This window comes from Sturnira hondurensis, unplaced genomic scaffold (genome assembly GCF_014824575.4).
Source record: "Sturnira hondurensis isolate 20B ecotype Veracruz unplaced genomic scaffold, ASM1482457v3 Scaffold0008196, whole genome shotgun sequence".
In the NCBI taxonomy this organism is placed as follows: domain Eukaryota; kingdom Metazoa; phylum Chordata; class Mammalia; order Chiroptera; family Phyllostomidae; genus Sturnira; species Sturnira hondurensis.
Window position 1 is genome coordinate 11425218 of NW_028080827.1, and position 26462 is coordinate 11451679.

General features: G+C 50.7%; 1 protein-coding gene across 3 annotated transcripts in view; it reads left to right on the plus strand.

Annotated features, from left to right (window-relative positions):
• Nucleotides 1–23662, plus strand: part of CGNL1 (cingulin like 1) — a 98328-nt gene extending 74666 nt beyond the window's left edge. For 2 of the 3 annotated variants that reach the window (XM_037053975.1, XM_037053978.1), the window contains exons 12-18: nucleotides 3219–3380; nucleotides 6282–6371; nucleotides 17240–17323; nucleotides 17963–18087; nucleotides 19065–19173; nucleotides 19544–19707; nucleotides 20571–23662. In XM_037053975.1, the coding sequence (XP_036909870.1) occupies nucleotides 3219–3380; nucleotides 6282–6371; nucleotides 17240–17323; nucleotides 17963–18087; nucleotides 19065–19173; nucleotides 19544–19707; nucleotides 20571–20703 (867 nt within the window). In that variant the 3' untranslated portion in view covers nucleotides 20704–23662. The remainder of the gene's footprint in view (nucleotides 1–3218; nucleotides 3381–6281; nucleotides 6372–17239; nucleotides 17324–17962; nucleotides 18088–19064; nucleotides 19174–19543; nucleotides 19708–20570) is intronic. The other variant, XM_037053976.1, reaches the window with a different exon arrangement.
• Nucleotides 23663–26462: the final 2800 nt, after the last annotated feature.

The following is a 26462-nucleotide window of genomic DNA, read 5'->3' on the forward strand; positions in this document are numbered from 1 at the left end:
GGTAGACAAGAGTTTCAGAACAATGATGGAGACAAAAAGAAAGCTTCAGGAATTTATGAGTATTGAAATTATTAAAACAGAGCAAAGTAACCCAAATTTTAGCTCCCTTCAGTCTTGACTTCTGAAGAACCGAGAGAAAATAAAGGGCATGGTTTTGATTATTTTAATGGAAAACTGGAGGCCCTAAAATGCAAATACATGAACGCTGATTTCTAGCTACGCTTCTTGCCAGCTGGGTGACCTCAAGTACATTACCCCAATTTTCTGAGCATCTGTTTCTGCCTCTTCAAAAATATACAAAATAATAATGATTTAATAATTAAATGAGAGAACATGTGGAACTATGTAGCAGAGGGTCTGTATATCCTGGATACTAATGTTATTATTTTTTTTATTCTAAGTCTTAACTTTTTTCATAAGCAGTGCCAAGAGCACTAAGATTCCACAGGAAAACAAGTTTCTCTTTAAAAAAAAATAAACTTTTAGCATCTTTGATGATCAAAGAAGAGTCACCCATGAGTCAGTGTGGAAAGGGTGTGGAAAGACAATGAGTATGTGTCACAGACTTTAAGAACACTTCTGAAAGGATCTCGATAACAGACCCCCTCTAGTGCAGGGTCACACCAGTGGTGACCCTGGTGATATAGGGATCCAAGTAAAAACTGAAATTAGCTTATTGACATCACCATTCTCTTTGGCATTCACCAAGCATTTTCATTTCTCCAGAAGATGGGCGGGGGGTTCAGATATTTGCCAGGACCCCAACAAACACCTGGGGTGTGGTTTTGATCTCAGAGAATCATGGTGCCAGAGTGGCCCCTGCAAACGGCTCCTGTTGCTTTTTCTAAGGTGCTTATTCTGCTAGAATCTTCAGATTGGAAGGAACCTTCCTGGTCTTAGATAAGGAAACTGAGGTCCAGAGGGGTTAGCGAAGGCCAGGTGGAGGCCGATGATGTCTCCATCGGAGTAAAGAAGCTCTAACTCCCAAAGGATTCCTTTCGATGAGACAAAGACGGCCTTTCCTAGATTTTCTCCCTGGTAAAGCCCCGCGGGACACTGTTTCCACTTGCACGGCACAAAGGGGCACCTCATCATTCTGCAAGGAAATGGCAGATGCCCCCCTGGGTCAAGCTGCTGAATCATGGAACTGTTTGAAACAAAATCCAATTAACAAGTCAGGATCACTCAGGACCCTTGGAAAACTGAAGGTCAGCTCAGCTCACTGCATCCCCACCCCTATCCTAAGCAAAAGAAATTGAAAAGCGGTAGCCCCATCCTCCCAAGGGCCGTCACACTCTCCTTTTTTGCTTTGAGGGAAATGGACATTTTACCTGCTTTGCCTTTGGTGTGGAGCTCAGCAAGTTCTGACGTGGATAATCTTAGAGAATTTAAGACTTAGAAGTTATTGTTGTTCAGTTAATCTTCTAAATATCACTTAGCAAAGGGCAGTTTTAACTATGTAAAGGTTTAACTACATAAAGGCAGCACAAGAAGCTTCCAAAGTTATTTACTGACCTGGGATTCCAGACAGACAGCTGTGCTGCTGTACACACCCTGCCTCGGCCCTGGAGATATGTCCTGGGACTCCGGGGCGCCTGGCGGCAGGGATGTGCGGGCTGCGGGACGAGGGCCGTGCGGGGCACCAGGGAGGGTGCTGACGAGGAAATGCAGGCTATCCTTTTACCAGTCAGTCTTTCTGACTCTCAAACCCATGCTCTTTTCTGGTATTACTTCATCTGATTCTCATAACAGCTCTCGATAAGGTAGGTATTAAAATTATCCCAGGATTGCAAATTAGGAAGCTCTGAGACATGGGAGAGATGTCGCATGTTCTGGGGTACGGTGCGCCTGTTCTGTGGCCAGTGCCTGTGCCGTCATCCTTTCTTCATGGGCTGATGTTCACTTAGTGCTTCTGAAACTCAGTTTCATTTCCTAGTGGTCTCTGCACCCAGTCGCCACCCAGATCAGACTAGGGTTTTATTGGGAGAGGTCCCCTTCCAGGCTGTGCTGTTTACATAGGAATGTCAGCTGATGCCATTCCATTAGCCACCAAGAAAGGAACACATTTCTCAAAGTTGTCCCACTGGTCTTCCTAAGCTAGTTTAACCTGTTGAGTCCCCCTGCACCCCTAAGACCATCTTTGGGGCTTTTCTAACTTTTCTGTGAAAATCACCCCCAAGCAATGGTATTCTGCCATGGACTTTGGCATTTAACTCTCCCATACTCCCTGAAGGAAATAACTCCTGGTGTAGTCTGTTCCTAAGACTGTGCTTTCAACCGTCTCCCGGAGGGTAGGAAGTTGAGAACAAAACAGACAACCTTAAACTTCACCCAATCTGTCCGCACAGATGTTTCAGGAGCACCCAGTGTGTGTAGGGGTGGCTCCCCCCTTCCGGGAGATTCCAGAGAAACAGAACACAGGAGGGACCATCCCTGGTGCAAGCTCTTTAGTTTGATGCAGCCTTCAAAGCTGTTAGTTCAGTGCCACCTTGTGGATGAAAAGAGCACTGTCGATTATGACTGCTGATGACATGATTTTTCTAGGGAGCAGTGGTTTTCACCTAATGGGCATGTTTATATTATTAGATTTCATGCCTGCAGGTTGCTTTGGGGGCATTAACTTGGTTTTTATTTCCCCTAACTTTAAACTTCTGTTGAGGTGATGCTGAGCCAGGCGGACAGTCAGTTACACCCTGGGAAGCACTTACCTAGTTCAGTGGCTTTCAGTGTTTCTGAACACGACCTAAGGTAAGAAATACCTCTTGCATTGTGGCTTAGTAGTACATACATCCCTACAAGTTGATGAATACATTATTTCTTTGTACTCTGAATTTTTTTTAAATCTTCACCTGAGGATATTTATTGGTTCCAGCGAGAGACCGACAAACACATTGATATGAGAGACACATTGATAGGTTGTGTCCCATGTGAGCCCTGATCAGGGGTCGAACGCACAGCCTTTCAGTTTACAGGACAACACTTCAACCAACTGGGTCACACTGGCCAGGGCCCGAGTATTTTTTTAAAATCTATAACCCAATGGGTTGCTTCCTGTAGCTGGAAACCCCCTCTTTTACAGACAAGTAAACGAAGGCCCTGAGGGCAGTGGCACTTGCTCAGGTCCTCTGATCTCCTCGGGCTCTGCCTGCACACTGCCCATCAAGGTCTCTGGGCTCCCAGTGTGCCCAGCTAAGCACCCCAACCCTTTCTCGTTCTAGATGCGCCTGATGGAGGAGGAGCTCCGGGACTACCAGAGAGCTCAGGATGAGGCGCTCACGAAGAGGCAGCTTCTGGAGCAAACGCTGAAGGACCTGGAGTACGAGCTGGAGGCAAAGAGTCACCTCAAAGATGACCGCAGCCGACTGGTCAAGCAGATGGAGGTGTGCAGGGCACGTGGGCGGCCCCAGGGCCTGGGGAGAGCGAGTGGGGACACGAGGGAAGCAAGCTTGCTGCTCAGACCTCAGCCTCTGGGGACCCTTCGGTTAGGAAGGTCATGTCCCGATTTGGGGGGGCTGGTATTCAGAGACTCCTACAACACCCATGCTGCAAGGAGTGATGGAGGTAATTTACTGGGGTGTCTTCATTGCTTTGAAGAGGAAGCAAAACAGAGACCCAAAGAAGTTAGGTGCGTTTACCTAAAGGCAAATAGGTAGTTCATGTTCTGTGTGCTGCTTTGGGCCATGCATTTGAGTCCAAAGGAGACAAGACTGCTGCGGATCGGGACAGGGCTGAGCTGTGCCTGAGTCCAGACTGCTGGTGCCTGGGGACACACGGGGCTTGTTTGCCACACCACATGCTCCGTTACTGTTTGCTGATTTTGACCCATTTTCCCCTACATATGGGCTAGCTTTGCCAAAGCCAGCAGCAAACTGGCTCAATTCACTTCGATACACAGTATAAACATGGTCCAAGAGAATATCTCAGAAGGTGCTCGGTGGAGCCACCAGCTGGGGATCGTTTGTTCACAAGATGAAAACACAACACATAGAAAAGTGAAGCAGCTAATAGAGTCTAAGCATGAACAGCTCACTGAGAATGACAGGAAGAGCCTTAACATCAGTCCCCTGGACTTATGGAAAAGAATAATGTTCAAGAATAAAACCAACCCCAAACCAGAAAACTCTTGATTCCCCCGCTGCCCCCAACACACCCCACATCCCAGTGGAATTTAGAGAGGGAGAAAGAGGCCTAAGAATCAGCCTTGGACCTGTGGGAGGAGCTAAAATTGTCAAGGTTTTTAAAAAGGGCAGAGAGTGCTCAAGGCCAGGAAGAGATATATCTTAAATTTAAAATCAATGGCATTCCTGATCCAACTTTGCAAATAAATAGAAATGACTTCTAAAACCTCCAGGGGACTCAGTAGCAGTTCTTGCTAGGGAGCTAGGGAGCGAGCGGTGTCTCAGCCGTTAAAGGTTTCATTGGATGGGAGCTTTTTAGAAGTTATTAGGGTAAGCTGGCTGCAGCTTTCTAGGGTTGCCGTACTTTTTGCTAATGTGCTGGTTCCGATCTTATTAGGGGAGGTCATCTTAAGGCAAGTTAAATTCAACCCATTTAACTAGGAAGCAATTATTCTAGGACCCAAACAATGTGGTTCAAAGCAAGCTCAAGCCTTGGGCTCAGGAGCCCCTGGGGCAATGACCACCCGAGGCCTGGCCCCCGCCTGAACTGGGTTGTGGGCCCCACGCATTGCAGGCAGGAAGTGGGCCCTGCGAAGAGGTGCTTTAGCTAAACATTGTCTTCTCAGGTCATCTCCTTCTAGAATATTCTGACTAAAAAGAACATTTCCTTTTGCCAACTCCAGGTGTGGAAGCAGTGGTGTAACTAAGTTTCGTTTGCCCCTCTGCAACATTTTAGAGAGTTCTTCCCTAGTCACAGGATGAGCAGCTCTCCAGGCCCCGCCCCTGCACGGCACACTGCAGGGGCCTCTGCTCCCCTAAGAGGCCGCTAGCACGACTCATATCTTGTCTGCTCTCCTTCACTCACATTTAAATTAATTCTCAGGACTCAAGAGCTCTCAGCAATGAGCGTTTTCTGTAAAACTGAGAAACTCGGGTGGCCGTCTTGTGTCAGTGTGGCACTTGTGGATCCGTGGTTTCCGACCCGAGTAAAGCTGGCCTCGGAGGAGTGGGGGAGCAGTGAACACACAGGAGGCCCGGTGCGGGCCCCAGCTGTCTGTCCTGCTCTGGACTTGGGGCTCACAGCTCCTGGGGGAGAGCCTTCGGGTCCCCTATAGTTTCGGTCAGTAACAGGGAAGGCATTTGCACACATGGAGGCATTCACGTGAGTTCTGTGACTCTCACCACTTGCAGAGGCGTCCACAGCTTGTCAGTCAACACTGATGATGGCAGAGACAATATTTACATGCAGGTGCCTCAGACTCCTGTTTAGAAACTCACAGTGCTGGTTGCTTTTGTGTGTGTGTGGCTCTGAGTTAACCAGACATATGACAGACTGGCTGGTAGCAGTAGAAACATACTGTTTTATGTTAAAAGCCTCTTTTTATTCATACACGAAGCTACTTTGCAATTCTTTTCTCCTAACGCTTGATGATGTTACATTAGGAGCCAGCAGGAAAGGGAGAAATTACGCTTCTTCTGGGGTGGTTGGCTTAGCAGAATGAGCCGACGCTGCATCTATGTTATTCTGATGTGTGTTTGGACTGTACAGAGCTGAGTGAGGTTCCTTAGAAGGAAGAGGCAGCTGCAACAGACTGCTGGAGACCTGACTCCTGCAAGGCTCTTGCAAACCCTGAGCAGGAAGGAGGCAAAACATCGTCCCAAGTTTGGGGCTTTTAGAGATATGTACCTTGGGTGGTATCTCATTTCCCTCATGTAACTTAGATACCTTAGGCTGAGATAGATCTTAGTAGTTTTTGGTTCATAAGGGGGGAAAAAAGACTTGAAAGAAACATGCACGGGGAGCACCTGGTGGGGGGGGGCTGGGATGGGAGTAAAAGACAAAACTGTACTTGAACAATAATTAAGTTTAAAAAAAAAGAAACATGCTAAACTATCCTCAGTGCTTATATTAGAGTTCGGGGTAATATTTTTCTCCTTTAATGTATTTTCTAAATGCATAATTACATTTTACATTATGAAAGCAGTAAAACACACTTGTAGAAGTATCTGCTTTGAACAGTATGAGAAATAGACACAGCCTTTCCCAAACCTAAAGGATGCTCTGCTCTGAGGTGCCCTTGGGGTTTCCCTCCACAGGAACGGCCTCGCTCCAAACCCAGGCCAGTGGAAGTGACCCAGGCCGTGTTGTGTCTTGTTTCTTAGGACAAGGTGTCTCAACTGGAGATTGAACTGGAGGAAGAAAGAAATAACTCGGATTTGCTGTCTGAGAGGATCACTCGGAGCAGGGAACAGGTACTGTGCGGCGTGGGATGGTGAGTGGGTTGTCCTGCAGGAAAGAGAAGATGGGAGAGGTCAAACCTGCAGTCAGAGGAGGGAAGAGACTTCTTGCCTTACAGAGGTGGTGGGAGATTGCCAAGTCCTCACCACAGCATGGTGAGGGAGGGAGGGAGGGAGCCTGTAGGAGGGAGATGCAATATGTCATGTAAGGCATCAAATGTAAGTTTCCTGAGTGGTTATGAATAACAATCTATTAGCCATAATAGCTAAAGTGCTTTAGACCTGAGTCTCTAGGAATTGTTAGTTCAGCAAATAATTGTGTGAAATGGTGCCAGAGAAACTGGACATAGACATTTAGAAACCTCTTCTCCTCTTGATTTGCTTTGGACACTTTCTTTTTTAATATATGTATTTTTGTTGTTATTCAATTACAGTTGTCCCCATTTCCCCCTGTTACTCTCCCCTGCCCTACCAACCCCCCACCTTCCACATTCAATCCACTGCCCCCGTCATCTTTGTCCAGGGTCCTTTATTCATGTTCCTTGACTTGGCTCTTCCCCTTCTTTCCCCCATTATTACCCTCCTTGTCTCCCATCACTGTCAGTTCTATATTTCCATGTCTCTGGTTTTATTTTGCTTGCTTGTTTGTTTTGTGGATTAGGTTTCACTTATAGGTGAGATCATATGGTATTTGTCTTTCACCGCCTGGCTTATTTCACTGAGCATAATACTCTCCAATTCTACCCGTGATGTCACAAAGGGTAGGAGCTCCTTTCTTTCTGCTACATAGTGTTCTCTTGTGTATATGTACCATAGTTTTTGGATCCACTCATTCACTGATGGGCACTTAGGCTCTTTCCAGTACTTGGCTATTGTAAATAATGCAACTCTTTCTTAATTAAACAATACAAACAAAACCTAAAAGTCTTGGATGATGCTGAGTAATATTTTGGAAATTATGTGTATAAGGGATTGACATTAAAAAAATCTGAAATACAAATTAATTTGGGCAAGATCTTTCCTATCAAAAGAGGCATTTTGCTCTGGCCACTCTTACACTTTTTCACATCACCATCTTCCCCCCATCTCAGGGTGACCAAGAACTGGAGGTTCCAGTGCTTAGGGACAGTGGCATCTGAGCTGGTAACCTCTACTCAGAGTGGAAGGAGAATCAGGAGCTTCTTTCCGTCTGCTGTTGTTTCCCTGTTGACAGACAGGTTCTTTGCAAATTGGTGAGATAGTCCTGCTGCTTTGCCCCTGAGGGTGAAGCAAGTTCCAATGGGAGTCCCCATCCACCCTCCCCGCTGAGCTCAGCATTTCTCTGGAGGGTGGCCATTCATCCAGCTGGAGCTGCAGAAGTTCATGAAAGAAGTTCATGAAGTTCATGAAAGAAGTTCATGAACTTCTCTGAAGAAGTTCAGAGAAAGACCTTCACGGAGACCTGAAGTCCAGGTGGAGAGTCCATCTGTGACCTTTGAGCCCTATTCTAGGTTCTTACGAAAGCCTGCATATTCTAAGTTCTCTCACTGGTATAAAAGCTGTTTTGTTACCCAGCCTTGCTAAGGAACCACATTACCACAGGGTATTTTGGGATCGGCTAAGCATTTATAATGAGAGAAGTGGCCATGAATTTGTTTTGCTAATGCTTCTTGTGACTTACGCAAGGAGGGGGCGGTGGGAAAGAATCAATAACCAGGCAGTTAAAACAGACTTCCAGTCCCATGTTTTACACCCCGCCCCTCAAAAACCCCACAAACTGACCCAGGAGGTGGTTGCCCCACACTATGAGACTGATCTCTTGTTACCCCCTAGTTACTGGGGTCCTAGGGAATGGAACTGTTCCCCCTGATGTGGTCACGGTTAAAGATATTTTCACTGAGCCAAGAACTTGAAGTAAGCTCAGGAAGGAAGTTACAGGAACTAACTTGCAAAACTGGAAAGAGCGCTGGGCTGCGAGCCTGTCTTTGTCAAGGAGATTTCTGAAGGGTTTTCTAAACTCTATCACTGGAAGGCTGTGAGCAGGCTTTATAAAACCCGAAGTGTCTGAGTCACGCTTTAGTTCCCCCATGTTCTCCCTGCATCTGTGTTCTGTGCCTGAAAAGATGAGTTTCACTAAGTTTGTAGCCTCTTTGCCCTAATAGCCCTCCTTCCTGTTCTATTTTCTCTCTTCTCGCTGCACTCTCTGAGGTAGGGAGGGTAAATTGATAAAACGACAAGACCAAACCCCTGAGATAGGTGATGCCACCTGACTGAGGGCTCAGGGCCCCTCCTCTGGCCTGTGGCCACTGGTCTGTGAGGACAGGTAGAAGGAGATTGACCAGACACCTGCCTCAAGGAAAGCGTTTCATTCTTATTTGAAGTCAAAGTCAATGTGAAACTTATGTCCTACTTCTCGGCATAAAGCCTCTGAGGAGAGGACCCGGGATGTAGACAGCGGGCCTTGACTGTGAAACTGCCTGAGTCCACTTCAGTTAACTCTTAGGGCGGTGCGCCTGCTGCCTTCCCACCAGAATCAGAGAGAAGGGAAACTTCCAAACTTAAGGCCTCTTCTCTCCTCTCGCAAATGCTGACCTATGACCTTAGCAGGACATGTCTCCTATAGAGCAGAAAGTGCTGCCCATCTGTTATTTCCTACCTGGTTTCTATCATTGACCCTGGCTGCTCAGCTAACTGCCGCTGGGCCCTGAGAAGGGAAGGTGTGGGAAATTTTATTTTTTGACTCTTGCTTTCTTTACATTCAAAAGTAAAAGTTCAGCAAAAGGCTGTACTTAAACTCTACATTCTCACAAGCTTTTCTTCTGAATCTTTACTACCCTCAAGCACCCATCCTTTTTCCTAGTCTTAGTGGTTGGGCTCGGGTGTAAAAGCTAGAAAAAAAGGCTTTCCAGCACTACTAGCAAATGGCCAGCCCCTCTCATAGAACCTTAGACCCAGCAAGGACCTCCGTGTTCGTCTCACCAGACTTCTTGTGCAGTACGGGAGAGGCCGGAGGCCCCCAGCACCGTGGTTGGGCCAGGCCACATGCCAATTAGTTGCAGAGCCATCTGAGGTCTCCGGACTCCCAAGGTCCTAAAAGTGTGACAGGCACCTACTGTGTGCCTAACACTGCAGCAAAGCCATGAAATGGTCAAAAGTGGGGCCTGTCCTTGAGGTGCTGGGGTTTGTTGGAAGAGATGGAGCATGCCTGGAAAATGGTAAGTAACCAGAAAAAGCGGCCGATACTAAATGCCAAGTGAAGGACTCAGGTGGCTCATAGGGAAAGGTCGTCGTAACAAGACTGTGGAAGAGTTCTTAGAGGAAGGTGGACTTGGTGCTCACTTCGAAGAAAGGGTGAGATTTAGACAGACAAAGAGGAGTGGGAATGGAATCCTAGAAAGGATGAATGGTGTGAACCAGGTCTGGGAGGTAGGCCATACACAGGGTTTTGAGGAGCAGTGAACAGATGGCTATGGCTTGATCAGGGTTCTGGTGTCATTCAGGCAGTAACAGGAGAGGCCGGGGGAGAGTTTTGAATGGACTCTATCCTGACAGCACTGGGGAGCCACAGAAGGTTATTGAACAGAACAGTGAGGCATGCGCAGTGGTCTGCACGATGAATGTAGCTGGGGTGGATGAGGTCAGGAGAAGGGGGGCCTAGAGGAAGCCTCCGCTGGGCTGTTCTCAGGGACAGACAACAGGAAAGGCAGTGTGCGATCAAACATTCTGTCCTCTTCACGTCTTTTTTCCTCTTAATCGTGTAGACATCTGATGCTCAATAGATGCTGGCCACGTTGTTTGCAGATTCCTAGCCTTTCTAAGGCCATTGTTTCCCGTGTGTGCTCAGGATATTATTGTTCAAACTGATGGATTCAGGGAATCCTAATCGAGAGACACGGTTTTCAAACTTTTGGATGCTTGGGTTTTGTTTTCAAATCTGTCTAGTATGAAGGAGAAGGGATGGATGTGGATTTGATGAAATGATTTCTTTTACAAAAGTGAGGAGTAATTGTTTTTTCATCCAAATATAGTTTTGCCTTATATGGGGGGGTTTCTGATGGACTTCAAGTTGAAGGGAAAAACCAATTAAATAGATGTATTTTACTGGCTTTTGGTCTGTTTAAATCTAGAGAATCCTTTTTTCTCTTCTTCCTCCAAAACCATGTATTCATGTTGACAGTTGCCACCTCACTGAGAACTCCCTAGGTGCTGGGCACTGTGTCCCTGCCTTGAGTATGGTTTCAAAGGCTTGAGAAGCTAAGGGACTGCCTAGGGTCACAGCTTGTAAGAGGTGGGGTCACAATTTGACTCCAAAGCCCACTGCCTCCCACCTGTTCTCATCATCCCAGCAAGGCTGTAAGAGTGACCCTCCCTGCACCCACAGCAAATTTGGGGCCTCTATTCCCAAATTAAAATTAATGCTGTGGTGTCTCTTTAATATAGATGAGGGATTATGTTCACCTGACCCTTTCCTCTTTCCTCGTGAGTCCAGGATTCAGATGGCAGAAGAAAGGCCCTGCTTGGTGTATTTTAAATGTGTTTGATGCCCTAGCTGCTTGGGCACTGCTGTGCGTTGCTGGGGGTCAAGTGCACACCCTTAACAGCAGAGCTGTTCCTAAGTGGAGGGGCGTTCGCTTGGCTGTGGAGGCACGGGTGACCCAGCCCAGTGGGAAGACGACTCATCGAGCCCAGGCAGCTGGCAGCCAGGATGAGTACACCAACCTGAGAGCTTCTGATTGCTTCATAGTCTTTCTGGGTCTGATTGAGGCTGAGGCTGCTCAGTTGCCTTGACAACTGTAGGATAAAGCCCAGTGGGTCAAGTCTTAGGGCCTCTTCAGTCACTGTAAGGAACCGCTCCCAGGTAGTGGCTCACACCTGCTCCTCAGTCTGCACCAGGGGGATGCGCCCACCAGGATGGGGGACTGGGAAATAGGGCTCCATGTTGTCAGCTAGTGAAAGATCAAAGTGGAATTTCTCCTTCCTCCCCTCCCCCTCTTCTTCCTTCCTTCCTTCCTTTTTCCCTCTTTCTTTTCTTTTTCTTTTTTCTTTTCTTTTCTTTTCTTTTCTTTTCTTTTCTTTTCTTTTCTTTTCTTTTCTTTTCCCTCCCTTCCTTCCTCCCTTCCTCTCTTCCTTTCTTCCTTCTAGAATGTTCCTGAGACTAGGAACATTTTTTTAAAATGCCTCTCATTATATCAACTGTTCCAAAACCCAATGTGTATAGTTGGTTAATAATAATTTTCCTTTATTGTGACCAAGTATCACTTTTAATACCAGCTAGGAGTGTGGGCTCACCAAGCCCTTTATAGCCCAATGATAAACACAGGAGATGGGGTTAAATATTACTTTTAGCGATCAAAAATACCCCTGGCTTTTCATTAACCCTGACAGCAGCTGCTTCTAATCCTGAGAGCTGGCCTGGGTCACGGGTACCTCTGACATCAAACCCATTGGAATCTGACCCCGTTATTTCTGATTAGAATGCTCAGGTTTAGCATTCTTTCAGTCCAGCTCTGATAAACTATTGCCTTTAGCTCCTGTTCTGTCTTTAATTCTACTGGAAAGTTTTTATTTGGTCTGTTTAATATAGCTGAAGGGTAAACAGCACGTAAAGCACTAAGCTTGTATAAAGAAATGTGTTCCCAGGCTCAGCCTTACTTCCCTCTTCCCCAGCAGGAAGCTGGTGAAGCTAGGGGCTGTTTGGTTTTTTTCCTGCTGGTGTGGGCTCCAGATATGAAGGCTCTGATCTGGAATATTCCCAGCTCGCTGGGGCATTCCTAGGGACCACTGCATCGAGCACAGCTAAAACACGTCTGGCTTATGCTGAAGCCCATCCTTGGGAACATTATCCATGGCAAGATGTGATGTTCTTTGAACAAGGCTCCACATGGCAGATTTATTTTAGAATTTAGCATCGGGCTGTCCTTTATGAAGAGCTGAAGGAAGCCTATCGTGTTTGCCAAAAACCTTGAACGGCCTGGTGCCAGCCACTGGTAGGTTTTAGGGTTACACATGCGTTTCTTCCTGTTCCACACCCTGATGCATTTTATGCTTCCATTTTGATAGCCGTCTCTGAGGAGATGAGGTGGGGTAGACGTATTTATTGTGTGTTTTGGTTTTTGCTTCAGAGAGTCCCTGTTTGCCGGGGCCTCCCCAGGGAGGACTTGAACCCGCAGACCCGCCCCCCCAGANCCCGCCCCCCCCCCCCCCATGCTGCTTCCTAAGCCCTCCTCTGCCTAGGAGGCCCATGTCCTGGCGGGATCCAGATTTTTCAGTTAAGGCCACGAGGGAGCAAGACTTGGCCAGTGGCCTCTTCTTTTAGTCACAGGGTTCGTCCTGACTGCTGGCCGGGGCCCAGGGCTGAGCAATTGGTGGGCGACCCTCGAATCCCTCTACCACAGACAAGTCTTCCTTCTGACGTCCTTGCCAGAGCGCCCCTCTTTGTAGGATCGGCCCTTCCTGAGAGCCCTGCCCCTACAGGTATACTGAGAGGGAGAAAAGGAACGTAGGATGTTCAGCCAGAAAGCCTGGATTAGAATCCCAAAGCTGCTTTCCCCGTCTCTGAACCTTCCACCTGGAAAGTGGGGGTGATCACATCTGCCTCAGAGAGTATGGGGAGGGTCCGCAGGCTCCCACGTGGACACTTGCAGACACTCAGTGCCTGTTGCCGGAGCTCTTGATTCTTGGTACTTCCCTCCTCGGTCCTCAGGCTGGAGCGCAGCTGCAGAAACCCCCCAAGCTCCCTAAAAGCAGATGCTATACAGCTGCAACGAGCCCCTTGCCTCTGCTCAGCCAGCCTTTTATCGCCCTTTGGGGTTTTGTGGCCTCACATCCCACAGCAACTAAATTTCTGAATGCCTCTCTACAAGCCTCCAGTTCTTCCTTATCCCTTTGCTTTTGGGAAAATAACCTCCCCTCCTTTTCTTCCTGCCTTCCTCCCATGCCCCTGAGCTGCAGGAGCCTGCCTCCCCCACAGCCCTGAGCTGTGTTCTCTGTCGCAGGCTCAGAGAAAGAGGTTCTCTCCGCCTTTCATGCTGACCCCAGGGCAGGGCCCGGGTCCCGTCCCTCCCCCACTGGACGGTCAGTCTTCCTGTCACACTCCCTTCTCATCACAGTCCATCATCTGTAATGTCTCCCTCCTCTGTGACTCTCACCCTCAACTGCTAACAGTGCAGGGCATCTCTGGCCAAGCCCTCTGTGACCTTGCCAGCCCTGTGGTTATACTGTCGTCTCATCACTGCTGGAATTCTGGAGGAGAGGCATCTCTCCACCTCTTCATGCCCAGCACCTTCCCAGTCTCGGCAATCTGGTTCCCTCTGTGCTGAGCCTTCTAGAGCGAGCTTCTTGTCCAGCACAGGGGCCTTCCCCAACCCCCTTCTGCCTGACCTCCCTCAGTCCTCACCCTTCTGGGGTTTGGGGGCAGGTCAGTGTTCTGGTTTTCTCAGTGTCTCCTCTAACTCCGGGTGGAGCGGTGAGGGCTCCCCAGGGCACGGTTCTGGATCCCCTTCAATATTCATGCATTTTTCCTGGATGAGTCATCTGTCCTGTGGCTTCCTCTGGCATCACCCATTCTCCACACCTGTACCTGCTGCCTCTCCTGGGCCTTAGGGATTGATGGGGATAGTAACAGTGCCCACTGCATTGCGTGGTGGGTTAAATGAGTGACACTGTAAAACTGCTCAAGACTTACTTTAGTAAGTGCAGTGCAGGGGTCCGTTCTTGCCACCTCTGGATGAGCCTTTTGTGACCACTCCCTGTCTGCCACCCAACCTGATCTCCTAACCTGTCCCCTTACTCTACGAGTGACAATTCATTCCTGTCACCTCTTCCAGCGCCGCCTCTGTCTTACCACTGCCCTTTCCCATTGGTGGTCCCCGGTTTGGAAAGCTGCAGCAACTCTCCTGTCCCTTTCTCTACCCTGCCTGACGCTGACCTCTCAGTTAGGTCCCAGCCCAGGCACCCTTTCCCTGGAGAATTTCTTGGGCCTTTTAAGTCTGGGCTGTGGCCCCTGCTGTGCACCCTGCCCCAGCACACTGCCCTTCCCCATTGCCATAACACAGTCCGGGTCTTATCCGTTTGGCCCCCACGAAGCTGAGTGAGGGGTGAGTACTCTGTCGGTCTTTTCGTCACAGTGTCCTAGGGCTGGTGTTATAGTCCAAACAAATGGTCAAACCCACCTCATCCTTCCGGACCACCCCAGCGCCAGCACGCGAGCCTCTGTGTTCACACACACACACACACTCAACTCTTACCTCGACGGAGTGGGTCTTTCATGGGGACGCTCCTAAATGTGTGGAGAACCTGAGGATGGAGGCAGGGGCCTAGGGCTTCCTCAGAAGAGGGGGTACCCAGCACCCCAAAAGGTGGGGGATCTGCCAAAATGGGCTTTCACTGTGTTCTAGGTGAGCTCCAAGGACCCTTATAGGCATCTTGTTAAGATTGTTGTTTAGAAACGAGGAGTCTGCCTCCCAGAGGTGGGATGGCCAAGGTCACACACAAGTGAACGTAGAGCCACGAGGGGAAGCTGGGCCACCACTGCCTGTGTGTGTTATTACTTCCCGTCGCAGTGGAAGTTTAACTGTGTCCTCAGTGAAGTCCTGGCCTGTGCCTGGGGCCTGAACAGAACACTTTCTCCCGGGAGGCACATCATGCCCCCGTGGCCCAGCCATGCTGACGCCTTCCATGTGTGGTGTCGTCGGCTGGGTCACGGCCACGCTCCGAGAGGGGCTGTGAGCCTGCATTCGTTACCCATGGACTTTGTGCCCGTATAGCAGTTATAAGAACCCCCCAGCACCTTCTCCGCCACATGTGATTCTGAGGGCTCTGGGGCCAGGAGCAGCAGGGACAGCCTCAGGCGGAGATGTTCGTGCTCTGCCCACTGACCCTTTGCATGGCCGGCATTTTTTCCCCACTGTACACAAGCCCAAAGGAGACTGGCTGCCTCCCTGAGTCTCAGGGTTGTGTGCGGCAGCTGTATTTGAACCCTAGGTCTCTGAAGCCTTCCCACGGAGTTGGTCATGAGAGAGCAGGTGGCACCATGGGCAGTGAGCGGCAGGTCTGGCCTGGTCTCAGCTCTGTTTCCTCCAGTTGCATGAGTGACTGCCCGGGCCACGGCGTCCTCTGCTGTGCAGTTCCGAATGCACAGGCCCTAGAAGCCTGTCAGGCAGAAATGCAACTATGTGAACATTATTATACCATTTTTTTGGATCACATGGGTACCCCCTCACCTGTGGGGGGAGTCCCAGCCTGCCCCGCTGTGGTGTCTGAAGCCTTTAGGTCCTGCCCATTGCCAGTCTCATCCCTGCCACCCACTCCGGCCCAGCCATGTTGCCCGGCTTACCTGACCCAAGGCCAGGTCAGGGATAGATGGAAGCGCATGCTAGCCTGGACCAGTCTGGTGGTGTCCCCTCTTACTATTTCTGGGGCCCCCAGGCCTTGCTCTCCAGGTGGGGACAGGGTGAGCCTATCTTTCACTCCTAGGGACTCTGTACAGGCCAGACTGTTATAAATGCTCCCCAGGTATCAGGGACTCCTGTGTGGACACCTCTTACCCAGGCTGGACTTGACCCTTAAGAAAGAAGGGGCAGTTTTATCTTCCTGGCTCACTTCTTAGTTCTCCTTGCTCCTCTGGACAGTCCTGGAAACAAGATCTGGGGAGGGGGCCTTTGCCTCGGATGCTCGTTTCACTGTGGCCGAAAGCCCACTGGGGATGGGGCACAGCGCTGCTCAGTTTTCAGGCAGGCGACTGGATTTCTTTTCGGACGCTGCTCAGTGGGGCTCATTTCTTATTAGTACAGGAGCGATCCTCAGTAATGTTGATCCGGTGCCAGGTCACCGGGAGCTGCCCAGGGTTCTTGCCGACTTCTGTTTCTGGCATATGAAGGGAGTGCTCTAGCAGCATTTGAGACACGCTGGCTGTGGAGGCCTTTCTGGAGTTGGGACTTGTAGTGCAGTGGTCCCGGGCACAGGGGAATGCGAGCTGTGCCTGCTGCTAGTTGCGCAGACTTCGGACAAGCCAGGCGACCAACTTGTCTATGTTCGCCCGGCACTGGCCCGGCTTTTGGACTGGAGGTCCTGGGCAAGTTGGGAGGTTCATCACTGTACAGCCTGACTGGCTTCTCCAAGCTCTAGTGTCCCCCAGCAGAGGCAGTGTCGCCTCCTTCTTGGGGTTGTTGTGGATGGAATAGGACAGTGCGTGGGGAGTGCTAAGCGGGTGGACCAGTTTTTAGAGCTGCTGTAACCGAGCACCGCAGAGCGGTGGCCCAGAACAACGGGAGTGTGTTGTCTCGGTTTTGGAGTTGGGGTCTGAAGTCGACATGCCGTCCCCCCTCTGGACCTGCGGGAGACGTCTCGCTTGCTTCTTCCTCACTCCTTGTGGTTGTCTGCCCATGTCTGGTGTGTCCTGACTTGGAGCTGCCTCACTGCCATCCTCCATCTTCACGTGGTGTTCTTCCCGCGGCCGGGTCTTCACACGGCCGCGTCTTTCCTCTGTGCGCATCTGTCTGTGCATCCGCATCTCCCCTCTTTACGAGGACACCAGTCATGCTGCCTCAGGGCCCGCCTCGTTTTTACTTGACCACCTCTGTAAAGACCCTGTTCCAGAGAAGGTCACATCTGAGGCACTGGTTGGGGGTGCGGTTAGGACTTTAATATATCTTTTGGGCGACACAGTTCTATGCAGCAGCAGAGTTAGCTATGACTGTTATTGTCATTTATATCATTGTCTTTGCCATCACTGAGAAACCAAGAATACCTAACAGCTCCTGCACCCGAGAAGAGAAATGGCAGGAGGCCCCGTCACCAGCAGGAGCTGGCCTGGTTGTTGAAATTCCGTATCTGGAGCCATTGTGGCACAAAGGGTCTTGGAAGAACCCCTCTCTGACCCCCGGCTTTTGCTCTCTTTGGTGTAGATGGAGCAGATGAGGAATGAGCTTCTTCAGGAAAGAGCTGTGAGGCAAGACCTGGAGTGTGACAAGATTTCCCTGGAGAGACAGGTGAGGGCAGCTGGCCCCGAGAGGCTTGGATTGGAACCCCGCCTTGCACCTGCTTTGTGCAGCACCCCAAACTCTGGGCTCTATCTCGCCCGAGAGAGATATTTCTGAGACTATTTCTGGAGAGGGTTTTCTCAGTAATATTAGACATGCTTGGAAGTTTCCAGCTGCAGGGAGGAGGAGGTGGAATTGCAAGTGTTTTCTAGGTCCCAAAAAGGGCTCAGTTCTAATGTAAGAGAATGATGAAGAACCAGTGTTGTCGAACACGGGAGTTGCTAACAGAGCTCACCTACCAGACTCATTATTTCTTCCACATGCCATTCACTGAATATGACATGCGGTGAAGGAGCCCACTTCTCCGGCCAGTAGGTTTAAGGACGGCCAAGGTCACTTGTCTGACATCCAGGCATCCTACACCATGGCAGAGATTTCACTCAGGCTTGTCAGGGAATGTGACAGAATCTCTTCTTTTGGGCCATCAGGACAGAGGTGCTTCTCCAGGTCCCCCTGGGTCCCCCTGGATCCTGGTGGGAAAAGCAGGCTTAGTGAAGTCACTGACCATCTGCAGGCTCCACCTGTAGTCTGCTCTGCAGACAGAGTGGTGGGCACACAGCCCTTCACAGTCTCCCCGTCTGATTCCAGAGCAAGGACTTAAAGAGCCGGATCATCCACCTGGAAGGTTCCTATCGGTCTAGCAAGGAGGGGCTGGTGGTGCAGCTGGAGAGCAGGATCGCAGAGCTGGAGGACCGTCTAGAGAGCGAGGAGAGGTGAGCGCGGCGCGTCGGCGGTGCGGAGGCCTGGCGGGCAGTGACCGCTACATCACAGAGTGCTTTCACGTGTGTATCTCTTCCCGTCCTCAGAAGCCTTCCCGTCAGGAAGGCAGAGCGCGTACAGCCTTGCTGTTATTATTTCCACCCGACAGGTGAGAAAATGGAGACCCATCCAAGTACTTGAGGAAGGTAGCCTGGCTGCGTATTGTTGTAGCTGGACTAAAACTTGGGCCTCCTGTTCTTAGTCCATGGCTTTTTCACTGTCCTTGCTGCTGCTTTCCCTGTCCCCTCAGTAGGACGGGCTGCCTCCTAAGTGACAAGTTTGAGCCAGATTAGAGGCAAGGGGGCTGACTCTGCCCTGAGGGCAAAGTGTACCCACTCTGTGTGGCAGAGGCCAAGTGACCAAGAGGCAGGGGCCCCACGGTGGGTGGGAGGGCCATGGGACCAGGTGACCACACACCTTTCCGGCAGCACGACTCTGCAGCTAGCTTTCAAATTGCAGCCTGAGGACTGGCACCGGGTTGAACTTGACCAGCCTCACTTTGTACTTGTGGCTCCTCTCCTTTTAGGAGGGGTGTGGGTGTGCGTACATGTGGGTATGACATTTCACATGATCTGTTATCAGTGGGACTCTTGGGGGCTGGGCTGGAGCAGTCTAGCATGGCCGCCTGGCAGGGACCTTCTGTCTTACAAGCAAAGCTCAGGACAGGAAGAACTCAGGACATGTCTAGTCCCACCTCAGCCCCTCTCTGGCTCTGAAACCTTGGGCAAGTCACTCCCCTTCCTAGAGCCCCTATTTCTTCATTGGTCTGATGAGCAGCCCTTTCTCCCTATAGTCACGTGTCTCTCTGACCCTTGGCCTTGGGTGGACCAGGCAGCCCTGGCTGGGGCTTGCCCTCCTCCATGGCCTGGGCCAGGCCTCCTGTGGGGCTGGGATCAGAGAGCCTTCAGTTCTGCTTTCCCCACCCTTCCAGGGACCGGGCCAGCCTTCAGCTCAACAACAGACGCCTGGAGCGGAAGGTGAAGGAGCTAGTGATGCAGGTGGACGATGAGCACCTGTCGCTGACTGATCAGAAGGACCAGGTGGGGGACCCTCTGCAGATTCATGTCCAATGAGACTATATCTCTGAGGCTGGGAGACAAGAGGGAGGTGAGGCCTCCGTGGGGGTGAGGGTGTTGGAATCGTGGTCTGATCCCTGTCTTTCACTCCACCCAGTTACATCATAGAGGGGAGCCTCTCTAGGCTGCTTTAGTGAGGATTTTAGCAAACTTCAAACCCTGAACTTGACTTGTAAAAAGCAGACCCGTCTGCCACAGAGGCTTATCTCCACTTTCCCATGAAACTGGCTGCCTGCCTTTGCATGTCTTGGTGGCCTGGGAAGAAGGTGGCTTACCCACCTCCCTCGCAGCTGAGCTGGCGACCAGCACTAACCCTCTCTCTCTCCCAATGCAGCTGAGCCTGCGCTTGAAAGCAATGAAGCGACAGGTAGAGGAGGCCGAGGAGGAGATCGACAGACTGGAAAGCTCTAAAAAGAAGCTGCAGAGGGAGCTGGAGGAGCAGATGGATGTGAACGAGCAGCTGCAGGGACAGCTCAGTTCCATGAAGAAGAACTTAAGGTGGGCAAGCGCCGTGACCCCGTGGGTGCTGTCCCCCCCTCCGACATTCGAGGAGAGCTCAGTGCTTCTAGGGCTCCCTCACTTCTGCTCCTTCAAGCCAGTGTCTTGTTGTTGCCTTATGGAGGTCATCCCATCCTAGAGATGAGAACCGCTCACCCCATGTTCAGTTACTCCATGTGCTCGTGGGGTCTCACATGTGTCATCCTCACACTAATGCCCTGACATCAGCCAGCAGATATCCCTGTTGTCTATGAGGGGAAACTGAGGCTCAGAGCAGGTAACACTAGCTCCTACCACTGTGGAAGGGGACAGCTCCTCTCTTAGCCCTTACCATGCCTACTCCTTGACTTCAGGAGAAGTAAAATACAGTTCTGGTCTGTATCGTCATGAGGACTAGGATATCCTGGGTTTCAGGAGAGAATTGCCATGGTCTTAAGGGGGTCGGGTGGGGGTGCTGCCCCAAGTTGCTGCCTTGGGCATTGGGGTGAGGGAGTGGATTGGGTTCATGCTCCTCCATGGAGTCGAGCCTTTCTTGGAGGCTGACCGTGCTGGTAGTTCTCTTATAAATGGACAAAAGACTCCAGCCCCTTGAGGATTTTGTAAACAGGGCCCATCCATTGAGAACCCAGCCCCAGCAGGGCTGACATTAGGGTGCAACATTTAAGGGGGCACCAGAAATCTCAGCAATCAAGGTAAATGATATTAAGTGCAATATTTCAAAAAGTTAATGCAAAAAAGTCCCCATTGGATATCAAACATCTCAATTAAGATGGGGTCAAAAACCAGCACCCTGATGAGCCTTCACCTCCAGATCAGAGAGGCGCCCCAGTCCAGGGCCAGGAATCACCACCGTGTTGTTTCAGCAGGCAGAAGAAGCTGCCCAGTAAAGTGCTGGACGAACTGGATGATGACGACGACCTCAGCACCGACGGGGGGAGCCTCTATGAGGCGCCGCTGAGCTACACCTTCCCCAGGGATGCCATCAGCCAGATCTGAGGCCACCTCCAGTGCCGCAGAGGTGGCCCATCCTTCCTCCCAGGGACCTTGGCCTCCCACAGCAGGAGGCAGGGAAAACAGTGTCTGCAGCGGAGACCCATCACTGCCTCTTCACAGAACCAGCTGACTGATCCTCCACCTCCATTCCTCCTCGGATCTTGGAGTGGCAGTGTGGCTCTCGTATCTTAGACAGGGAGCTATTGCTGCATGAATGCTGAGACACCTGAGGCCTAGCAGTGGCCAGCCATTGGGGGGTTTGGGAAAACATGGGTTAGCAGCCTGAAGTCTTCTCTGCACAGCTGTCTGCCCGGCCGTTCGCATCGCTGCTCCTGCCCCTCTGCCATCCCCTCGCCAGGAGGAAGGGTCCAAAATGCTAGTTCTAGTTACCAGCCACTGTGCGTGGCAGGAAAGGATGTATGGGCTGTATATATTTTAACGCAGACCTTCTCCCGACTGCTGCTGTTCCATGTGGGACAACACTACAGAGGCTTCCTGGGGTGGCCTGTTTGTCAAGGTCACACCTCTCTATTGAGTATTATTTTTTAAAATATGAAGCTACTAGATTTTAAGTGTTCAGGAGCAGAGGCAAGACAGAGAAGGTAGAGTAAAGACCACTTTGGACATCAGAGTTGGAAAAAAACGTTGTCGTGGTGACAAGGGACAGCTAACCCTGAGAAGAGAAACGCAGGTGGACTTTATACTTGGTGAACAACTTGCTGACGGAAGGAGAGCGAAGCAGAGGGTCACTTGTATCTGTGGCCTCGGTTATTAATTTTTATCCAGAACATTGTTATGATTTCTGAACCATACTGAGATAACTCCCAATCACTAGCTGCCATTTCTTTTACACGGGGGGTGGGGGGGGGAGACTTAGAAGTAAGGTTTTTGACAAATGATGCCGCCCTTCTGTCACTTCTTATTGGTCCTTTCCTCCCTCCTCCTCCAACAGGCCTCTGAATTGGGCTCTCCTGGTCCTTGAACCCGGTGATTGCTGGGGGCAGAATAGGAGGATATGGGGACAAGTCTCATGGACTTAGGGGTGAGGAAGAAGCAGGTGGTATCCAGTAAGGTCATGGAAAAACGGAGATGAGATAAGCAGGTGTGTGTGGGTTTGGGTGGGAGGGAAGAGAAGGAAGAAGTTCTTGAAAGCTGGGGAGATGTGTAGACAGGAGGTAGATAGAGCAGGATCTCAGGTTTATGTTGGGAAAGGGAGGAAGGCAACAGAAATCAGACAAAGGTGTGTCTGTGTGAACTGGGAGGCTCGCAACAATGCCTGGGGCCGAGGGACATCAGCCAGCACCAGGCACGAGGTGACTGGGAGTGGCGAGGTCTGGGCAAGGCCACGCTGCAGGGAGAGAATCACAGGGAGTGTGGCATTGGGAGAATGCCAGGTATACCAGCACTCCCTCCTGGCCTTCCTGATGTCTCCTCCCTCTGTGACAGTCCCCAGGTACATCCAGAGGCCAGGTCCAATCACAGCTGGGCTTTCACAGGTCAGGGCCAGGGAGAGAACCCCTTGAGTTGTGCACTTGTATGGGGCAGAGGAGACAACGTTAATCTGCTTCAGCAGTGTACCCAAGCTCCCCAGTAGATGAGAGCCCCTTGGACCTGAGAACTCCATGACGGTTGTCGTGGGGGAGCAGGGAATCTCTGTGCCCTACCTACCCCACATCACTGAACCCACAAAACAATTCAGAGCGATTAGCCTGGTTTAAGGGCAGGTGTGATGCCCCCACAGGTGAGGCCTCTGGAGCTGGGGAGCCAAGCACTCTTCCACCTCTGATTAGGGGTATGGACAGATTCCTCCCTTTAGCCATTCATTCATTTAGCAAATGTATGTCGAGCATCTACGATGTGCCAGACATGGTCTGAGGCACTGGGAATGTGAGGTGAGTAAAAGGAATCAAAATCGCACCAGTCCTGGAGCGCAGTCAGGGGAAAGGGAATGATAGACAACAGTCATGCAAACAGACGCAGGCTGAGTCCCCGTCCAGCCCTGGACCCCCTGCCCACTTGGGGCTGCAACAAGCCTGCGGTTGGTTGACCGGCTCACTGGAACTCCCACTGTGACCCTCACTGTGGTCATGCTTTCCCTGCAGCTCCCGATATCATTAGACATTTGCTGGGAAGCCTGCCTAGTGGTGCCTCGGCCTGCTCATGACTGAGGCCAGGAGATGAGAAGGCTCTGAGGCCCGAGAGCTTTGGGAGTGAGTGAGTGTCTGTCTTGGTTTGTAAGAAAGCCCCAGCTCCTTGTTTTGGTCCATTCTGCCTGGTACCCATGGGCTGGCTACAAGGAGCAAAGATGCCCATGGAAAGAGAACAGATCACCAGTCAGAAGCCTGGCGTCCTTACCCTAAATGATGGGCCATTTTAAAGGTTAAATGTGCTATTCTTCACAGTATTGGAGTTGACAGTGAGCTGGATGCATGCAGTGTAGCTTTGGGATGAGAAGAGTACTGGATTGGGCATTGAACGAAGTGTTTTCAAGTCCAGGTTTTTCTTATCCCGGTGACCTTGATGGGGCACGTGCCCTCAGAGCGCCCAGAATAAATGAGGGCCGGGGCCCAAGGTTCTTTCCAGCTCTGACATTCTCTCTGACATTCTTTGATTTTATTATATATACTTTTTTTTGGTTTATTGCTTTAAGAACTAACCCCACTGAAGAATATTTTCTTTAGCTAGCTTAAAAAGAAAAGATATTTTATTTAATAAACAAATATGTGGCCAAATGCAATGCTGGGGAGACAATCATCATCTATCTTTATAATTTTTTTTCTGCTTCTGGGAGTCATTTGGCAGCACCAGGAGGCTTGTTCTGTTGGGTGTCTGCGTTCGGTCTGGTTGGATCGCTTTGGTTTGTCATGGGGAAGAGACGTTTCTGTGTCGCTACCTCCATGGAAGTGAACTGGATCGAGTGAGATTGCTTTTCAATAAACGGTGTCACCCGACAGGAATCTCAGCTCTCCCATTATTTTGACTTCCTTGTTTTCTTCAGAGCTTAGCTCGGTGTCTGCCAAGAAGTAGCCGAAGTGAATGGCTGGAAGCTCCTCAAGGAAGTGAAATCTGGTGGCAGTCCCGGCCTGAGACCAGTTTCTGAACCAGAAGGGTAGGGAGGGGTCAGTGGTGAACACGAGAATAAACAGGCAGCCCCTGATTATTTCTCATCCCTAAACCAGAATGGGTTCCCTTATCATCACGTAATCTCTCTTTATTGACAGTAGGCACCATGGTCTTCATTGTAGAGGAACTGGAAGTTCTCCACAGAAAGGACCTTGGGGTCAGCGCATGGGAGCAGGAGGAGGTGGGGCATTTCTCAGCTGTCACTCCCTGCTTCGTGCAGTGTTTCAGGCCGTGGCTCCTGTTCGTGGGCTCCCTGGTGCTGCAGGTTCCATGGACTTGGGTGACGGTACCTCTTCCTCCTGCCTCCAGATCCCAAGGTGGGCGTGGCTTCCTGCTGCTGTTCCTCTGGGTTCCCTGGGCAGCCCCGGTGGGTTCTCGTGGCTCTGCCTGCCCTGCAGGGCAGCTCTTCATTCGCCTCCTGGGCCACCGCAGGCCTCTTGCCCAGCACTTTGCTCATCACAGCCTTGCTGCCCCCCGTCGTGTGAGCGTCCTCGCACCCCACAATCCTGCAGCCCTTGACTTTCCTTATTGTGACCAGAGCATCTCAAGTAGAAAAGATTTTCTAAGTGTAGTAAGTCCTCCCAGCCTGTGCATAAATCGTTTGCTTTTCTTAGAAGTCAGGTTTATTGAGGTATCATTTTATCCTGTGTGGTGAAAGGTGCCCTTTTTGGTATTATTTGCTTTTGTAGCTATATTTAGTCCTCTTTCCTTGGCCCCTCTGCCAGGGTCCTTGTGGGGATGAGTCCCGAGAGGTCACCTCTTCCTCAGGCCTGCCAGAGGAGTGTCACCCAGGAGCCCAGAATCAAAGGGAGAACCTCCTTCCTCCACATTTTTGGCATTCTTTGAACTTGAGGATAGTTACAGTGATCCTGTCTTTGTTGGAGACAGTCATTAGCCAGAAAGTTTTGTGTTCTAAGTTTTCAAACGATAGGAAAAAATGACTGGACAGCAAGCTCCTATCAGGGGCTTAACAGCCCCGTACCCAGAAATTCCAGGCTTTGCAGAGGCATCAGCAACAGCTCAGTCCTGCCATCAGACCTGCTGAGTACCCGGCGCTGACAGTCATGGCAGACATTCCCGTGCTTGACCCAGCCTGTCTCCAGCAGCAAGGCAAGATTCCAGTGTGTGCCCCACGCTGGCTCTGCAGGAAAGTGCTCAGTGCAGTTTCAAAGCACATTCAACATCGGTGCCTGTTCTGTGGGGGCACCTTTATTTGCAAGTTTCCCAGGGTGCGGAATCTCACTTAGTCTCACAACAGATTGTCAACAACTCCTTCGTGACACCAGATGGTTTCTGGGGAAACAGAAGTAAACAGTTTTATGAGAGAGGCAGGAACTGACAGGTAGGGAATCTGAGGCTTGGGGAAGTAGGACATTTTGCTGGAGGTCACACCAGCCTGTGGACAGACCTGCCCACTGCAGGCCAGGTGCCGTGGGAGACAGAAGGATGAGAACACAGTCTGCGACCTTCAGAAGCTTCCAGTGTAATTGTAGGAATGGAAATTACTGAGCTAAGTGGAAATGAAATATAAATACTAAGTCTTTCATACACTTATGGCTTACCAAGTTTGTCTCTCCTTGTGCTGGGCTACCTCACACTACCAATAGTCGGTACCGCGTTTTCTCTGAGACTAGATACAATGCGATAGCTCACACATGTCGCAGTTACCTGCCGTGTGTCAGGCATTGTTCTACACCCTTTACGTGTATGGACTCACATGGTCTTCACAACCACCCCCTGAGCAGGTATTGTGCTGACAAGTGGGCCGCCCGAGCGGAGGGGTTGCTGCCCTGCCTGAGAGAGCCAGGGTGGGCGTCTGGGTCTGGGGTCCACGCTCTGGACCAGGAAGCTCTGCCACCTCTCACCCACGCTCACTGCCTGGGAGCACAAAGGTCTCATTGGATCTTTAGGGACTTCAGTATTAGGGACCCCTGAGGCCTCTTGATCCTTCTCCTTTCAGACCTCCCCTTCAACTGCGGGGTGCTAGCCAACTGACAGCCTGCTGCCTGCTTCCCCTCTGAGCGCTGCATGCAAAGGCAGGTGGAAATCAAAGTTCACCGGCGAAGCCACACACCTGATGGACATGGCTGTCACCAATTTTTAGCTGTACTTATAACCTGGCTGTCCGTGGTGCCATCAGCTGCTGTGACCTCGGAGCTCTCGTTTCGCCTTCAATGCACCTCTGGAGCTGTGCCAGCCGGACGTGTCGGGGCCTGAGCGGGTGTGCGGCTGCCCGGGGGGGTCATTGAGCCTCCTCCCCCGCCCCCCGTCTCACTGTGTGGAAGGTGGCCTTTGGGCAACATCAACAGTTCCCTGAGTTGGGTAGGACCTTCACCTTTCCAATCCCCAGACTGCTTTGTAATGAGAACCTTCTGGAACAGTATATGACAATAATAATCTTTACTGTGTAGTTAGTACACCTTTCATATTAGTCTTACATTTAAAATTGCACCCACAACCTGAAATGAGCAGGTCATTCTCATGGAATCTGTTGGCTGAGGTCACAAATAACACCCCTCGCCCCAGAGCAGCTCAGAATATTGGGTGGTAGAGCTGGAGGCTAAGAACCCTGGGTTTGGCAGCAGTGTCTGCTAAGCTGGAGGATGGTCCCCGTGGAAGGGGGCTCTGGATCCCTGCTG